General features: G+C 38.6%; 1 protein-coding gene across 1 annotated transcript in view; it reads left to right on the forward strand.

Moving 5' to 3' along the window:
• The window catches only part of LOC129217697 (hornerin-like), a 29,246-nt gene extending 21,339 nt beyond the window's left edge, over positions 1-7,907 (forward strand). Inside the window, exons 2-3 of the mRNA XM_054852031.1 lie at positions 4,897-5,195; positions 6,463-7,907. Of these exons, the coding sequence (XP_054708006.1) occupies positions 4,897-5,195; positions 6,463-7,804 (1,641 nt within the window). The 3' untranslated portion in view covers positions 7,805-7,907. The remainder of the gene's footprint in view (positions 1-4,896; positions 5,196-6,462) is intronic.
• Positions 7,908-17,512: the final 9,605 nt, after the last annotated feature.

Here is a 17,512-nt window from a genome sequence, read left to right on the forward strand (position 1 = left end):
ACATTTATAAGTGCTTTTTGGCGTTTTCGTCCCACTGTGCGTCATACCCAAAGAGTTGGCAGCCACTCCATGCCAAGGTTTTCCAATGGGCCATTTTCAAAGACGATTTCCAATCTCCTCGAATGATAAAGCCGACAATGATCGCCAACATTTGAATTGCGATTGGATCGAAAGTTAAGGTAGGCACAGCAGCCTTTTAGGCAGTGTTGCCAGATGGTCAAATCCAGATATCCCCAATTCCCTTCCAACTTTTCCCCAAAAAGCGATGTTTTATATCAAAATTCCCCAAATTCAAAAATTATTTTTCCACTAACATTTTCAGAAAATGAATCGACTTCCTCTGATATTTTTTCTCTTGAAAATTTTTTTTCTCCCCAAATAGCCAAATTTTCTTATAAAATTCCCCAACTTTTTTTTCTTCCCATTTTCGCTTTTTTTTTTTGCCTTCTTTATCTTTATCTTTTTTTTATCTTTACTAATAATAAAGCTGAAAGTCTCTCTGTGACGTGCATAGCACCTAGACCGTTCGACCGATTTTCATGAAGTTTGGCAAAGAATTAGTTTGTAGCATGGGGGTGTGCACCTTTAAGCGAGTTTTCGAAAATTCGATTTTGTTCCTTTTCTATTCCAATTTTAAGAACATTTTCCCGAGCAAACATTATCATAAGATGGATGACTAAATTACCAAGTTATCATAATGTGGAACCGTTGCATAATACTCCACATAATGCGAAATGCAAATTCCATAAAGTTGAGCAAAGCTAAACCAACGCTGTTTGATACAAACAATGTAACTACCAGATGACAAGACGCGAATTCAAATACAATTTTTTTCCCCCGAGGTTTTTATTTTCCCCCAGGTTTTCCCCACGAAAAAATTTTTTCCCCAAAAAATTCCCCTCAAAACCCATTTCCCCCAAAATTTCCCAAGAGAGCACCAAATTTCCCCACCCCAATCTGGCAACACTGCTTTTAGGAATAGCGATATTTCCGATTCGCTTGAGATGCTTCGAAAGAACACTTTGTCTTCCTCGACGGATGACAAGGAAGAACCTTGGACCAGAGTTACGACGAACCACGGTTCATCTCTTTCCTTACGCCCGATGACAACTGCATCTCGAAGCCGAGGCACACAAAATTTCAAATGTAAAGCGTAAGTTTTGCTCGAGGAGAAATAGGCCTCCATTTCAAACAAGGCTAATTCCGCGTGTGATATTTTTGGTGAAAAACAAACCTTTGAGCGGTGACAGTGACAATTCATTTCATCTAAACTGACACTTTCATCGTTGACGATTCAAATTGGAAGAACGAAAGAGGAAACAAAAAAAAAGTCTTTTTTTTTGTTGTTGTTGTTTTACTAGCTGCGCTGCACGGTCTACCTCAAAAACACGCTTTGTTGAGTAAAGCATCTTCAACAAACAGGCTTAAATAAAAGGGAAAAAAAATGTACGGAAAAGAGTCGTTTTATGACTCGACATTTTAATTTAGATCTCTTTCAACTTTCTTAAAATGACAAAAATTCAGTCATTGTCATTAATAAGCGTAAATATTCCGCATCGGGGATTTTCTGGCATCCCCCCCTCTCCCCCATATCCTCAGCATCAAAGGACCTCTGTGCCAAATCTGGCAAAGATCCGACGTAAACTGTGGACTTGCATGAGACACATACACACACATCTATTCTAATGAGAAAGTCGGGATCCAACCCCCCACCAATGCAGAATTTTTTTTTAAGAAAAAATATAAAAGAAAAATAAAAGATAGTAAGTACCTCCTGCATTTTTAATGTAGGTCTAGATGCCGTGCAAGATCTATCATAACCTAAAAATAAGATTTTTTTTTTCTTTTTTTTTTTTTTTTTCCAAAAAAAAAAAAAAAAAATGCAGCTTTGGGGCATAATACCACTACAGTCGGGTAATTCACCCCACTCCATCGAGTTCAATGCCCCACTCACATCACATCACACCCTGTTCCTATCACAGTAGTGACTTGCCCAGATTAGGGACCCTCAGGAAGTAATGCCCCACTCGAGGAAACGTCATTAAACTTGTTATATAAAGCAAAAAGTATTTAAAATTAACTCAATTAGTGCAAGTCAATACAAATTATGATCTGAGCAACGAAATGAAAAATCAAAATCAATTGTATTCTAGCAAAATGAAAATGTAGAGAAATGTAAAGATTTTTTAAACAGCGTTAAAAATGATCACTTCGCTATGAAGCTAAATTAATTAGCTCTAAAAATTTGCCGAAACTGGCGGCAGTATATGTGTAAAACGTCTTCCAAGTACTCTTGAAAAAGTCGACACAAACCAAAAAAAAAAAATGTTGACGAAATTGTGAAATGCTGGCGTTTTACTAGGCGGGGCGTGATACCCAGACTTCTTCTACATAGATTTTCAACTTTTATGCTATTTTTTTTCTTTGTGACGGCGTGCGACATTTTGGTGAACCGAGCTTTCGGGCTTCTGGTTCGAAACGAAATGTCTGTGAATGATGTGTGATTGCTTTCTTTCTAACGGGATGAGTACCTTTAGGGTACAGAACTAAGGCTTCATTTTTCCCGCATGGGATTCAAACAGTTAAAGTGTAGGGGAGACCGGGTCTAATGGATAAAGGGTTAAGTTGACACAAGAGGGGGGGGGGGATTAACAGACTTAAACTGATTTGACTCATCTATGTACGCTGGAGAACCAGCATTTTTTTTCGTTAGAGAGTTATTCTCAAGAAATCGTAGTTTGTGCACTGAAGTCAATATTTATGATTTGCTTTCAACTGTCGCACAGGGTTTTAAGAGATTATATCATATTAAGCAAGATACTACAGTGTTCCTTGACTAGGAGGTGGGATTTATCCTAAGAGAAGTTACTTATATTTGTTGAGAATATTAAATGATGATCATGCCGTGGATCGAAAACACATTTATTAATGTTGAAGAAACTATCTACATAAACAATGACAAAATATGTAATACTTAATAACCGAAGCAGAGTAAGCACATAGACTATTTATAGTTTTAGTCCAGGATTAGTAAGTTAACCAATCAATATGCATGTAATGTAAAACAACCAATGAAAAATGAATAAATAAAATATAGACAAAAGAAAAGGATCAACTTAAGAAAATTTAGGACCCCGGAGAGAGCTTCAAGCAAGATTTGACCAATAGCAAAACGTTATTGATCCGAGTTTGCTTTAACCCATTAAAGCGCGATTATAGATATTTCAACAATATTCGAAGCGTTTTTTAAATAACCGTAATGGCGTCGTTTGGGTTAAATTGACCCATCGCGCTTGGATCAAGTTGATACGAGTGTAATAATTTGACTCCCAAATTGTAAATACTTTTTTTGTTTCAGAAATGCTTAGATATCAACGAAAAAACTGAAAGGAAAGAAATTCCTCTCGAAATAATTGAAGAAGCGTATTCCGGAGACGATACCCATACTTACGCCCGCATTAGCTGTAAATCAGAGATTTGTGTTTACCATATAACTCTAACTAATATTTCAGATATTTTACGAGACGCTTCTTCAAAAACAACTCTTAAAAACTCCATTTCGTTGCTTATTACGTTCATCCATTGGCACATAAATTTGGCTAATGTTGGATCGAGTTTTGAAAAAAAATTCAGATTTTTTTTTTTTTTTTTGACCAATTGCTTATTGCTTTCATTTGACTGTTTTGATGTGCTATCATTTTATTTTCCCGCCAGCACCCTCTGCAGCATCACCGTCGACCAGATCCTCACAATGCTGCACCTCTAGCGAAAAACGTCTCCAGGTTGCATCCATGTCCTACACTTACACGCACCTACACACACACACAGACACCTACACACACACACAGACACAACTACCCACACACTCATGCCTGCACACAGACACAAACACATATGCCTACACACACATACACATTCCCCCCCCCACACAAACACTCATACACACAACTGCCCACACACATAAACACACACGCCTACATACACACACACTCGTGATTGCGAAAAATATAATTTGAAATAAGAGGTCAAAATTCAAATTAATTTTTATTTATTTATTTTTATTTTTTTATTTTTTGCTATGAAAAAAAATTATCAACAAAGGTTTTGAAATCATTATTTTGTAGGAAAATAGAAACAGTATGCGATGAGATTTTAATTTGTCGCGTAAGGTCAGCAACAAAAAATAGAAAAATCAAAATGCAAGAAGTGTTTCAACCATACCTGGTGTGACTGGAGTCTTCCGAGTCCATCCATCTATATATATATATATATATAAATGAATATTTGTCTGTATGTCATCCATGAACTCAAAAACGACCCGGCAGATTTGGCTGAAACGTTCACCGTTTGTTATTTTTGGTACCGGGAATGTTTATAGACCAGTCGGAAAAAAATCCGATCGATCGTTCCTTTTTTATTCCGATTTAAGTCACAATCCATCGGATAAATACGAATAAAATGAATTCGCGTGAAAGATCTCATTGATAAGAAGTTAGCATTTTTCTTGAGTTTGAACAAACGAATTCTTTCTTTATTGTTTTATGGCTTTTCATGCAATGGGGGGATTTTCTATTTGATATTTTTAGCGATGGATTGATCTTGCAAACTGCGTGAGTACAAAATTTGAGTAGAGTCACGGCTTCACTGGATACCTGGACCGATTATTATGAAAATGGCTATATATATGTATTTTTCCACGGAGAAGGTCATTGAAGCTACTCGCCACCAGGTGGCACTGCAGAGTAGCCACTTCTGCCCCGTTCAACCGATTGTCATGAAAATCAGTATAATGATGTATTTTTTTGTTGGCGTAGCAACGCGCGTCGGGTACAGCTAGTTTAATATAAAAGTGTCCCTCTTTTAAACGAACCGATTAATTTTTCTCCTTTCGTGTAGAAGTCCCTCGTGATCCTGGCCCTCTGCGCCCTCTTGGCGTCCGCCAACAACGCCAAGTCGCCCGAGGAGGCCGCCAAGAAGGACGACCTGCAGAGCGAGGCGACCCGACAGAGCTACGGCCCGCCCCAGAAGAACGAATACGGCCTGCTGCACGACTACCCGGCCAGCGGTCCGGGCAAGCTGGACGAAGCCGGACACCGCAAGGGGGTGGAGGCCGGATATCCGTCCGGCGGATACGACAACAGGGGGCCCCTGCTTCCGAGCGCCTACAACAAGCCCAGCAGCTCCTACGGCTCGAGGTGAGTTGTCCTGTTTCATCCACTTCACTCATCGCCCGGGAACTCCCTGGGTCGATTCTGTTTATCTAAAAAGACGAATGGGCGTATCTCAAAAAATAAATAAATAAATAAATAAAAAATTAATTTGAATTTTGACATCTTGAATTCAAATTATGTATTTCGCAATCACGAGTGTGTGTATGCAGGCGTGTGTGTTTGTGTGTGGGAGGTATGTGTGTTTGTGTGTAGGGGGTTTGTGTATGTGTGTGCAGGCATGTGTGTTTGTGTCTGTGTGCTGGCATAAGTGTGTGGGTAGTTGTGTGTAGGTGTTTGTGTGTGGGGGGTATGTGTATGTGTGTGTGGGCATATGTGTTTGTGTCTGTGTGCAGGCATGAATGTGTGGGTAGTTGTGTGTGTGTGTGTGTATGTATGCGTGTGTGCATGTGGGCGTGTGTGTGTAGTTGTGTATGTCTGCGCGTGTGTGTAGGACATGGACGCAACCTGGAGACGGCTTTTGCTAGAGGAGCAGCATCGTGAGGAGCCGATCGACGGTGATGGTGCGGAGGGTGGCGGGGGGGGGGGGAATAAAATCAAAGGACATCAAAAAAAAACAGTCAAGTGAGAACATTCAGCAATCGTGATTGCTCGAAAAAAACGAATGGGCGTATCTCAAAAAGAAAAAAATAAATAAAATAAAATAAATAAATAAATAATAATAATCGAAAAATGCGTTATGACCACCACAAGAAATGTCCAAAGTCGATTTTATAACCTGACCCATGGGCGTATCTCAACAATAAATAGTAAAAAATGACAGTCCCTCACACTGGTGGCGGTTCTCAAGAGATACAGTAAACTGGAAATCTTTAAATCGGTTCTGCCGCCACGTTGAACGCAGTTGTGCCACCTTCTTTTCGTGATACAGAATCTGTACCAATTCGCTAGCCAAACTATTGAAGGCTATAGGAGAGGTAAAACCAAGATCGTCCCTCTTGTGTGTGATAGGATCTGTCCAATGAGACAGCTGCCCTGTTCACGCAAAACTGAACCAAATTTCCTGAATCACCACAAGATGACGCATTCAAACTCCAATACTGCGGATACAGCTATAGTACGGTGAACAGAGAAATGTTGTTCTGTAGCCCAAACTTTCCGCGTTACGATTCGCGCTTGAGTCAGAGTTCTTTGATGAAAAGAATTTGGCTATAAAAAATCGTCCCTCTCATAGAAAGTATCATGAATTAAGATGTCGATCAAGAAACAACTCTTACTCTATTTTCTTTTGCAGCTACCCGCCCGAACACGCCCCAGCGCCTGCTCCGATCCATGACTCCTACTCGAAACCGGGCAGCGGCTACTCGCACTCCAGCAGCTACTCCAAGCCGTCGACCGGATACTCCGGACACAACAGCTACTCCAAGCCCTCCGTCGGATACGCCAAGCCCCTCACCGGATACGGAAGCGAATACAACGGCCCCTCCTCCCACCACGCCCCCGCGTCCCACGGATACGGCTCCTCCTCCTATTCCTCCTCGGGATACAACCATCCTGCTTCCTCTTATTCCGGCGGATACGGAAGTCCGGCGCCTGCTTCCTCCAGCGGGTATGGAAGTCCGGCCTCGTCTTTGTCCAGCGGATACGGAAGTCCGGCCTCATCATTATCCGGCGGGCACGGAAGTCGGGTGTCTTCTTATTCCCGCGGGTACGGAAGTCCGGTGTCTTCTTACTCCAGTGGATATGGAAGTCCGGTGTCTTCTTATTCAAGTGGATACGGAAGCCCCGCCTCTTCTTCGGGCGTTGGATACGCAAAACCTCTTACCGGATACGGGTACGCCAAGCCTCTTAGCGGATACGGATATTCCAGGCCTTCTACTGCTTCCAGGTACTCGAAGCCGGTGAAACCCTTCGTGGATTACGACAATGGCATCCATGCTCCTAAACCCTACTCCGCTCAGGGCCATACTCGAGCCCCCGGCAGCTACGCCCCGCCCCATCATGCAAGTGGTTACGCCTCTTCCTCCGGAAGCCCCGCCCACGGCGGATACGCCCCACCCTCTTCGCACTCCAGCTACTCGCCTCCTTCCTCGCTTCACAGGGGCTACGCAGCACCGGCGCATGGAGGGCACGCCCCGTCCCATCACGCAAGCGGCTACGCGCCCTCTACCGGAAGCCCCGCCCATGGCGGATACGCCCCACCTTCTAGCCACTCATCTCCGTCCTCGCTGCACAGGGGCGCCCATCCTTCCCAGAACGGCTACGCCCCGAAGATCGGGTACTCCGCGCCCTCCTACCCGAAGCACCAGCAGAGCGGCTTCTACGCGCCCGAGTCCCTGGGTGGCTACGCCGCCCCCGCGTCGCCCTTCTCCTATTCGCCAAAAGCGCCGGCCCACGCCCCTTCGCCGGACAACTACGGGCAGGCGTACGTCTCGCAGAAAGAGTACAGCAAGACGGTGGAGACGTACGGCAGCTCGGGATCCGGTCACAGTGTGCCCCGGAGGGCGGCGCTCCAGCCCGGGCACTCCCTCTACGGATCGGCCAGCTACGGTCGCAGCTACGACGCAGTCAAGGAACAGCCCCAAGTGGACAGTCCGGAACAGGCGATCTACGGAGGCTACGGGCACGTTTATTGAACAAAAGATGATCTGTTAACTGTTGATATTGTTACATGTTACTGTTATTATATTTGTAAATTTTATAACCAAAGAATAAAGTTATGGATAACTTTTACCAGCCTACACCTTCCAATCGACTCGAAGTATTTGAACGATTTAAGGACCATGCTTGCCCCGTCCTATTTTTTGGACGCCTCTAACAGACTTTCTTTCTGTTGGAGAATTTCGTCAATTCTACTCTTAAGACTCTGAAGCCTCATATTTCCCCACGGGAGTGTTACTCTTTTATTGACCAGCGTGGCTCCAGTATGGCTACTTTACAACTGTAGGTTACAAATGTAAAGCAGTCCGCAAGTTAATATTTCAGTCACAGAGTCACAAACTTATTTTGAAAATACAAAACATTTCAACAAACAAAAACTCACTTTATCTGAGCGAAATATACATCGTCGCCTCAGAGCAACAGTAAGACATGTAATCCCAAGAATAACACTAAGATATCCTACTATTGCTCTGAGGCGAGGATATATCTGTCTCACTCTGTGCATATAATTTTTTTCCCCTCCGAATATAATGAATTTGGGCAACGGAGAGTTAAAACAAAATCTCAGTGTTTCTCCAAGAAATAGGTTAAGTCTAGCAAACTGAAGCTTCAACCATCTTATTGGTGAAAAGTTTCACCAATGAAATGGTGCTTTTGGTGACCAACAGTCCCTAAAAGCACCATCTTATTGGCTATCAAGAATAAGATGATTGCAATTTAATTTTTCCAGGTTTAAGCAGTTTCTCGGTGAAAAGGGGTGTGTCTACACACTTATTCAACCACAAGTGCAAGGAGTCAAGAGGCGGATACGCAAATCGTCAACATTCTTTTTTTTTTTTTTTTTTTTCAAGGCTTAACTCAAGCTGATTTTACATGAAAAAAATCACTTTTTTTTTCAGGAAAAACGCTTATAAAGATGAACTTAAATCACAAAATTTCTTCTAAATAAACATTTCTTGAATCGTTAAATAGTCGTTAAACAACCTTTTACTTAATCTAGAAAATCACCAATCAGAATATGGCGGGTGTCAATTTCTTCTCCATTTCATTTGTAGAAACAAGAAACTCGAGGAGTAGGCGGACCCCAACCCCATTGCACAATGCGTGACAGCCAAAAACCTAATTTGAACTCAAGACGTCAAACTGAAAATGAATGCCGGGTGCTGGATATTTTACTTTACTTTATACGGGAAACTCCGATTTCACGTTGTCCGCTTTGTACGTTATTGCGCTTTTGACATCATTATCCGAAAATTGTTATGCTGCTCATGATGAAAAATTCCCCGTTACCCTTTTCCAGAAAATCCATTCAGTACGTTTTCCCGAAAACAAATCAAAATCATATTTCCCGTACAAGTCTCACATGAATCTTTCTTCTGCAGGGCGGGGGGGGGGGTTGCTTCGAGATGAGTTTATTTCTTAGCTGTTTGACGCCGTCCTGGTATTCTCTCTGTTCCGTCTTACTGTCAAAGCATTAAAAAGATAAAATAACTTTTATTTGCAAATGGAAACCAAAAAGCAAATTTGTAAAAAATAATAATAAAAAAAAAATGCTAGAACAGAACGCGCTATAAATAAAATTGTATACAAAGCGAAAAAAGTAAATATTAGTCTCCTTCCCCTAGTTCATGGAAAAACTCAAATTTGTAACAACATGCTTAGTTTTTCACCTCCACCCCCCCGATATCACGTTTTCCCACTTGGTGCGTTTTTAATCACTAGTCCGACGGAATACGTAAAATCGGGGGTTTCACTATGTTATTTATTTATTTTTATCTGTTATTTTTTTGTTTATTTCTAGTTAGTTGTTTATTTTTTTTAGAGGTAAACCTAAGTAGGTGAGGTTGGTGTAACACCAATGAGGGGTTGTCACAGTTATTTGCTATTCCCACGTGATCTCATCATCGAGTCATTTATTGATTCATTTACTTTTACTTTTATCGTTTATACACTCAGTGTTGCCAGATGGTCAAATCCAGATTTCCCCAATACCTTTCCAACTTTTCCCCAAAAAGCGATGTTTTCTAACAAAATTCCCCAAATTCAAAAATTATTTTTCCACTAATATTTTCATAAAGTAAATCGACTTCCTCTAATATTTTTTTCTCTTGAAAATTTTTTTCCCCCCAAATAGCCACATTTTCTTATAAAATCCCCCAACTTTTTTTTTTCTTCCCATTTTCGTTTTTTCTTTTCTTTCTTTATCTTTACTAATAATAAAGCTGAAAGTCACTCTGTCTGGATACCTCTCTGCCTGTCAGGATCTCTAGGAAAACTATCATAAGATAGACGAGTAAATTACCAAGCTAACGTGGAACCGTAACGTGGCGAGAAATTCATCATGCATTATTTGTAAATATACAGGGGAACCAAAAGACCTGACCGTGATATAAGAAATAGCCAAATGTTTTGTTTTTTTTTTCCTACTTGAATTTACTACTCTGCTTCTGTATGTGCATTTAAACTATGATTTTTGTATATATTTATCCAAGAACATTCTTCATCACACTTATTTTTGCCTGTTTCACGAATCAACTAGTTACTCACGCACACCTATTAATGCGAATTCCGTAGCATAATATTCCACATAATGAGAATTCCATAAAGTTGAGCAAAAGCTAAACCAACGCTGTTTGATACAAAGAATGTTCCCACTACTTCTTGACGCGAATCTAAATAAGAAAAAATTCTTTTTTCCCCGAGGATTTTTTTTTACCCCAGGTTTTCCCCAAGAAAAAAGTTTTTCCCCAAAGAATTCCCCTCAAAACTCATTTCCCCAAAGTTTCCTCAGAGAGCACCAGATTTCCCCAAAATGGGGAAATTTCCCCCAATCTGGCAACATTGCATACACTCGAAATTCTTCTAGTTCCCGGCTGTTACAGAACACAACGCGACCCATGGATGCTGTTTTCTCTGCACGGAGAGTACGACGGCAGAAAAACGACTTCTACACAGTTCGCGGAATTCGACGGACAAGCAAAGATGTACTGGTTTACATTCTATGTGTGCAGCTTTTCTTAAATTGTGTTCCGCGGAACCCCGGGGTTCCACGGAGATCCCTCAAGGGTTCCACGAAACTTATTTATTTTTTTACAAAACGGTCAAATTTGTCACATAAGAATTAGGTTCGAGCTAAGTGTCTTGAGTATTTTCCTCTGAAAAATTATCAATCGTGGATTTAAAAAAAAAGCCATTTTATTGTCAACTAGTGATAATGGCACGGCTTTGCCCGTAATAGAGGTCTTTTGGTTCGCCTGTATATTTACAAATAATGTATGGTGAATTCTCTCGCCCATTGGCTCGTGCCCATGTTACGGTTCCACGTTATGATAATTTCGTAATTGACTCGTCCATCTTATGATATTTTTGTTCTTAAAAATGGAATAGAAAAAGAACCACATCGAATTTTCGAAAAATCGCTTCGAGGTGCACACCTTCATGCTACAAACTAACTTCGTGCCAAATTTCATGAAAATCGGCCGAACGGTCTAGGCGCTATGCGCGTCACAGAGATCCTCCGGACAGAGAGACTTTCAGCTTTATTATTAGTAAAGATATATGACCTTCAATCATGTCAGCTCCCTCCTTGCACTAGAAATTCAAAATAATACCATCACTGAAATTCTGGTACAATTTTAAAATGAATATCCTTAATTGTCACGAAATTTCTTGTTGGCATTTTTACTACTTTCAACTAAATTTATGTTTTCAAACTATCAATCAACAACAACTACATATCACCAAACATAATGCTGAACCTGATCTGCGAATGCAGCTTTTCCCCAGAAAGCCTGATATTAGGGTCTGTCTGTCATTTAATTGTCACAGTAAAAATAGAAACTACTCATGTCATTTAAGGGGCTCCGAGACACATTTTGCAATTTTTTTTATTATCTAATTTAAAGTTTTGAAATTTTTTGCACTGATTCACCATTTATTTAATAAGCAAAATCATAACATAAATATGAAAAAAAATTATTTAAATTTAATTAGTTTTTTTTAAAAATGGGGTTGCTTTAAATTGCTATAACTCAAAATATTCTTGATCAATTTTCAATTTTTTTTAAAATAAATTACGGACAAATATCTAAGCTTTAATTTTTATTCGGCGATTTTAAAAATATTGATTCAATAAAAAATAAAAAATATTTGAAGAAAATTTTCGAAAAATTCGAAGATACTTTTTTTTTTAAAAAATCATAATTTTTGCAGTAAACGTTTTTTTCGAATTCGCCGAATAAAAACTAAAATAAACTGTTTGAAAAAGATATGCTCCAAGTTTCATTACTTTATCTCTATCGGTTCCTGACTTATAAGAGTTTGAATGCAAGAAATCGGGAAAAATGGCATCATGGAGAAAAACGCGTTTAAAGTTTTAAAGTTAAGTACACATTAGTTAAGTGCATGCAACAAAAATAATTATAGCTTTCGTTCTATTTAAGATAGAAACAAGATTCAAACGTCCTTTTAAGCAGAAAAAAAAATGGAGTAATTCTTCACATGATTAAAAAAAATTGCAAACTTTGACGATTTTTGTGTCCCGGACCCCCTTAAATAAAATCTTTAAATTTTTCTTTGAAACGAGTTGTAGATAGTACTCAGAGAAATTCGAGTTAATTTTTAAATTAGTGTTTTAAGTCCAAAAAATTATTTTTTTTAAACAAAAAAAAAAAAAAAGCGTTTTTATCGAAAATAAAGCATTCCTAGAATGTAGCATGCAAATTATACAATTAAGGGTAACACAAGGGTTCCCCCGAAGAAAGTGGACATTCAAAAGGGTTCCACTTATGAAACAAATTAAGAAAGATTGTTCCATAGCACCGTCGAGGGGTTCTGGAGACCCTCGGGCTGTTTGCGTCTCAGATCATTAACACAATGGTTCAGCTTGCGTATGTGTTAGGGGGAGGCAAAAGAAAAAAAAAAAAAAAACGATTTTTTTCTTTAGGCATGACATAGTGCGAAAAAAGTAGCGACTAGAGAAAGCTTGATGAAAAAATGTATATAATATTGAAAGTGGATAATATCTTCCGATCGGGGCCGACGAGAGCCATGTCGGCCTAGTCGGAAACGAGGGCCCGGCCCGGAATCAGAGTAGCATAAATCTAATAAGTTTTATAAGCGGAGGGGGCCTGGTGACAGAACTGACGAGGGGCTCGCCAGGGCCCGACTAACTAAAAGTGAGGCCCTAGGCCCACAAAATTTGGGGGCCCCCTGAAGACTCTGTAGCGGGATACAGGTTTGGTCCCCGTCGGAATTCATTTTTGGGGCCTATTTGTCTATCCCAGAATTACGATTACCCATCCCAGAATTACGATTCATAAATGCTCATTAACCACGAGCATTTATGAATCCCTTCTGGGCCCTCATAGTTGCGATATGGTAAATTCGCTAATAGCAGAATGAATACAAATTCGCCTATTAGGAAGTTTTTTGCGGTTATTAAGTTATTGTTATTATTTTTAATTATTATGCATAAATCTTTAGGAAATTTGAGGCCCCTTCGGAAGAGGGGACCCCAGGCCTAGTTGGCCTGTGCTATAATAAGGCCCTGGGGCTCGCTTCGGCTCTCAATATTTTACATCATTTTTTCACATTCCCTTGGTTTGTTTTTTAAAACTTTCCCGTCTTCAGCCTTTCAAAACCACTGCACATGATTTGGCTTCATGCAGATGATTTGGTGGACTAGTCATCTTCTTTGCACTCCGAGCAACTGTTTGATAAAAAGTTCGAATTCATCAACAGTTGCAGGCTCATCCTTCTACGCTTGCTTTCCAGAATGCTACATTTTCAAATATACTTACTCTAAGAATCCGTTTTCCAACGATCGAAATCTTCCCAACTGCAGTTTCTGAATTGCTCATTCTTTTCCTCCATTGAACTCGCGTGACAGACTCTCTCCAACCTTTTTTCGCCAACAAGTAAAAGAGGCTCATTTAAGTATAGTCGAACCTCCATATATCGAACTTCCACATATCGAAATTTTCTATATATCGAAATCCCAGCAAATTTCTATGTTCATTACATAGAAAAATTGTTTCTACGTATCGAAAAAATCTCTATATATCAAAAAAATTCGAGACATTCGTAGATTTCTTTTCTTCTTTAGACTGCTTGTCTCATGAAAAATAAAGGTTAGGGGAGAAAATGATGATCACTAAAGGCTGCTACGAAATCATAAGGAATCTGGGGTTGAGGGGTGTGTAGATAAGTCGTCGTTTCGTTCTAGAATTCTTTAAATTCTCTCAAGTTTATTTCAAATATCTTAGTTGTAACCGGTAACATTGTAAAATCAGTTTCAAGTCTTCCCTGTTGTCTGTTGATTATCATTCCTAGTCGTTTTAGCTGCAGTAAAAATCATTCAAGTAGATTAATTTTTAACTTTTCTCTCGATTTGTCAAAACGAAAATCCCCTCATGTTGCAGATCAAGTTGAATTGCCGAAGAATGAAGATGTATGAAGGCGCAAAAATGTAATTTCTGTTATTTTTTTCAGTTATTAACTTTCGTTTAATCCGATGCTCGTATAAATTAGAAATTAGGTTTCATACACGAAAATTAGCTTTAATTTTAATGTTTTAGGAGATTCTTAGGATAAAATAAGATCGTTTCTATCTATCGAAATTTCTATACATCGAATTTTTTCCTGGCATCTTGCTACTTCGATATATGGAGGTCCGATTGTACTTTATTGAGCCCTGTTCTTTAGAAGGCTCTTAAACGTCCGTTGGCATTTTCCTTACACGGAACCTTCCCTCTGTTTCCACCCCCCGGAGAAAGGAACAGTATCTATGGTCATCGCGTTTCTTTGTTGTTTGAGCTTTGGGCAGTACGACAAAAAATGTTCTGAGATGGCATGGCGATATGAGTTTGGAAACCTCCCATGACTTTCAAAACATTTTTACATGAACTGGCTCAGAAGCGTACCCGAGGGGGGTGCAATGAGAAATGATGTATGCAAAAATGCAATTTTTTTTTTTTTTTTTTAAACATCAGTTCATCAGGTTGGGCTATTTGGACGGGGGTGTCAAAAGAGGGGATAAAATCTGGGAAATACGTTAAATTAATTATTTTTTTCTTAAGGGGGTCCAGGACACAAAAATCGTCAAATTTTGCAATTTTTTTTATCATGTGAAAAATTACTCCGTTTTTTTCTGCTTAAGAGGACGTTTGAATCTTGTTTCTATCTTAAATAGAACGAAAGATATAATTATTTTTGTTGCATGCACCTAACTAATGTGTACTTAACTTTAAAACTTTAAACGCGTTTTTCTCCATGATGCAATTTTTCCCGATTTCTTGCATACAAACTCTTATAAGTCAGGAACCGATAGAGATAAAGTAATGAAACTGGGAGCATATGTTTTTCAAGCAATTTACTTTAATTTTTATTCGGCGAATTTGAAAAAAAAAAAAAAAAAACGTTTATTGCAAAAATTATGATTTTTTTTAAAAAAAGTATCTTCGAATTTTTCGAACTTTTTCTTCAAATATTTTTTATTTTTTATTGAATCAGTATTTTTAAAATCGCCGAATAAAAATTAAAGCTTAGGTATTTGTGCATAATTTATTTAAAAAAAATTGAAAATTGATGAAGAATATTTTGAGTTATAGCAATTTAAAGCAACCCCATTATTTAAAAAAAAACTAATTAAATTTAAATAAAAATTTTTTTTTTTCATATTTATGTTATGATTTTGCTTATTAAATAAATGGTGAATCAGTGCAAGAAATTTCAAAACTCTAAAGTATATAATAAAAAAAATTTCGAAATGTGTCCCGGACCCCCTTAAAACAAGTAAGACTAAATAAAGAAAAAAATGTAATCACTTAAAAAACTGAATAAACACGCTCTTGCAGCAAAATGAACTAAAAATAATAAAACAATAGTTTAAAAGACTAAAAAAAAAAAAAATCCGCTTTTGTAGCAAAATGAACTAAAAGTAAAAAATAATCTTTGGATGACGAGTGTACAAAGTAATTGACCAAACACTTAATTTTAATGTAATACAAAAAAGCCTGGGGTGCTCTCTGCTTACTTTTTTTGGATGGACAACAAATGGAAGAAATTCAAGACAGCTGACAAGAAACCCCCCACGCTTAGATTAAAATTTCATTAGTTTTTACTTTTTAGTTCATTTTTCTACAAAAGCGTGTTTTTTTTTTTTATTTATTTTTTATTTTTTTAAACTATTATTTTTTACTAGTGGTACCCGCACGTCTTTGCCCGTAATAGAAAAATTAAAAGGTCCTTTGGTTCGCCTGTCTATTTACAGATAATGTATGGTGAATTTTCTCGCCAATTGGATTGTACCCATGTTACGGTTCCACGTTATGATAATTTCGTAATTGACTCGTCCATCTTATGATATTTTTGTTCTTAAAATTGGAATAGAAAAAGAACCGCATCGAATTTTCGAAAAATCGCTTCGAGGTGCACACCCCCATGCTACATACTAACTCTGTGCCAAATGTCATGAAAATCGGCCGAACGGTCTAGGCGCTATGCGCGTCACAGAGATCCTGACTGACAGAGATACTTTTAGCTTTATTATTAGTAAAGATGAACGTATTTCAACACTTTTCACATTAGAAATGAATGCGAAAGTAGGCAATCATTTTTTATTTTGAAAATGACCCGCAAAAATCTTTTGGCTGCGCCGCGGTACTCAGCCAACGTCTTTTTTCTTTTTTTTTTATCCCTATTATTAGTACTCTCCCCCCTCCCTATATATACCTCGCTCAAATTTTTCAGCCTGAATGAAATACTTTTTATTCAGCTACTCAACTTCAAATACATTTTTTAAAACTTGTAATGGATGACACTACATGTTGATACGGTTTTTTAAAATATGAATTCACCCATTAAATTTAACGAGCTTTCCAACCATACCAAGCTCGAAGCGCTAAAATGCATTTTTCATGCAGAAAGAGCTGTTTAAAAAACCAATTGAAAGTTAATGTTTCACGCTTCCAACAATGAATTTCAACAATGGAAAAGAGATAAAATTAAAATTTTTGAGTTTCGGTAACTAAAAAACGCTTATAACTTTTTTTCTAGTGGATTTAGGTTATTGGACCTTGGGCGCTCTGACAATTTCTTCGTTAGGAGCATTTTTTAAAGACCTATCCAGCCATATCAAATTCGAAAAAAATGGACCATCCGTTCGCGTAGAAAGAGCCATTTAGGACGAAAATGCGTTTTTTTATTAATATCTCCGTTAATTAGCGTTCGATTTCAAAAATTCTTGCTGATGACACTAATACTCGGCAATAGCTACCGAACAAAAAAAGAATGAAGGAAATCGGTTCACAAACAGTGCCTATTAATATATAAAGATTAACTAAAGTAGGAATTGATAATGTTTTCAACATAAATTTTCTTTTCTTCTTCAACTCGATCCTAAATTGCCAATCTGCGAGAAATCGCCCACAGATATGGACGTGACTAGGCCGATGACGTCACTGAAGGGCCACCATTGCAAGTTCAGCTTCCCGGAAACGATTTGTGTGTCGAAATTCCTAATTAACGAGGTCACACACACATTGACGGGTTTCCAACGCCCTTTTGTTCTTTGGGCGGGAGGGTCATTCCCCCCTCCCTTTTTTCCGAAAATGGAACGGCGATGTGCATAATTGCCAATTTTTGAACCCTTTCGCAAATCGTTCGGGTAACGAGCGAGAAAG

Source organism: Uloborus diversus, chromosome 2 (genome assembly GCF_026930045.1).
Source record: "Uloborus diversus isolate 005 chromosome 2, Udiv.v.3.1, whole genome shotgun sequence".
NCBI classification, from domain to species: Eukaryota; Metazoa; Arthropoda; class Arachnida; order Araneae; family Uloboridae; genus Uloborus; species Uloborus diversus.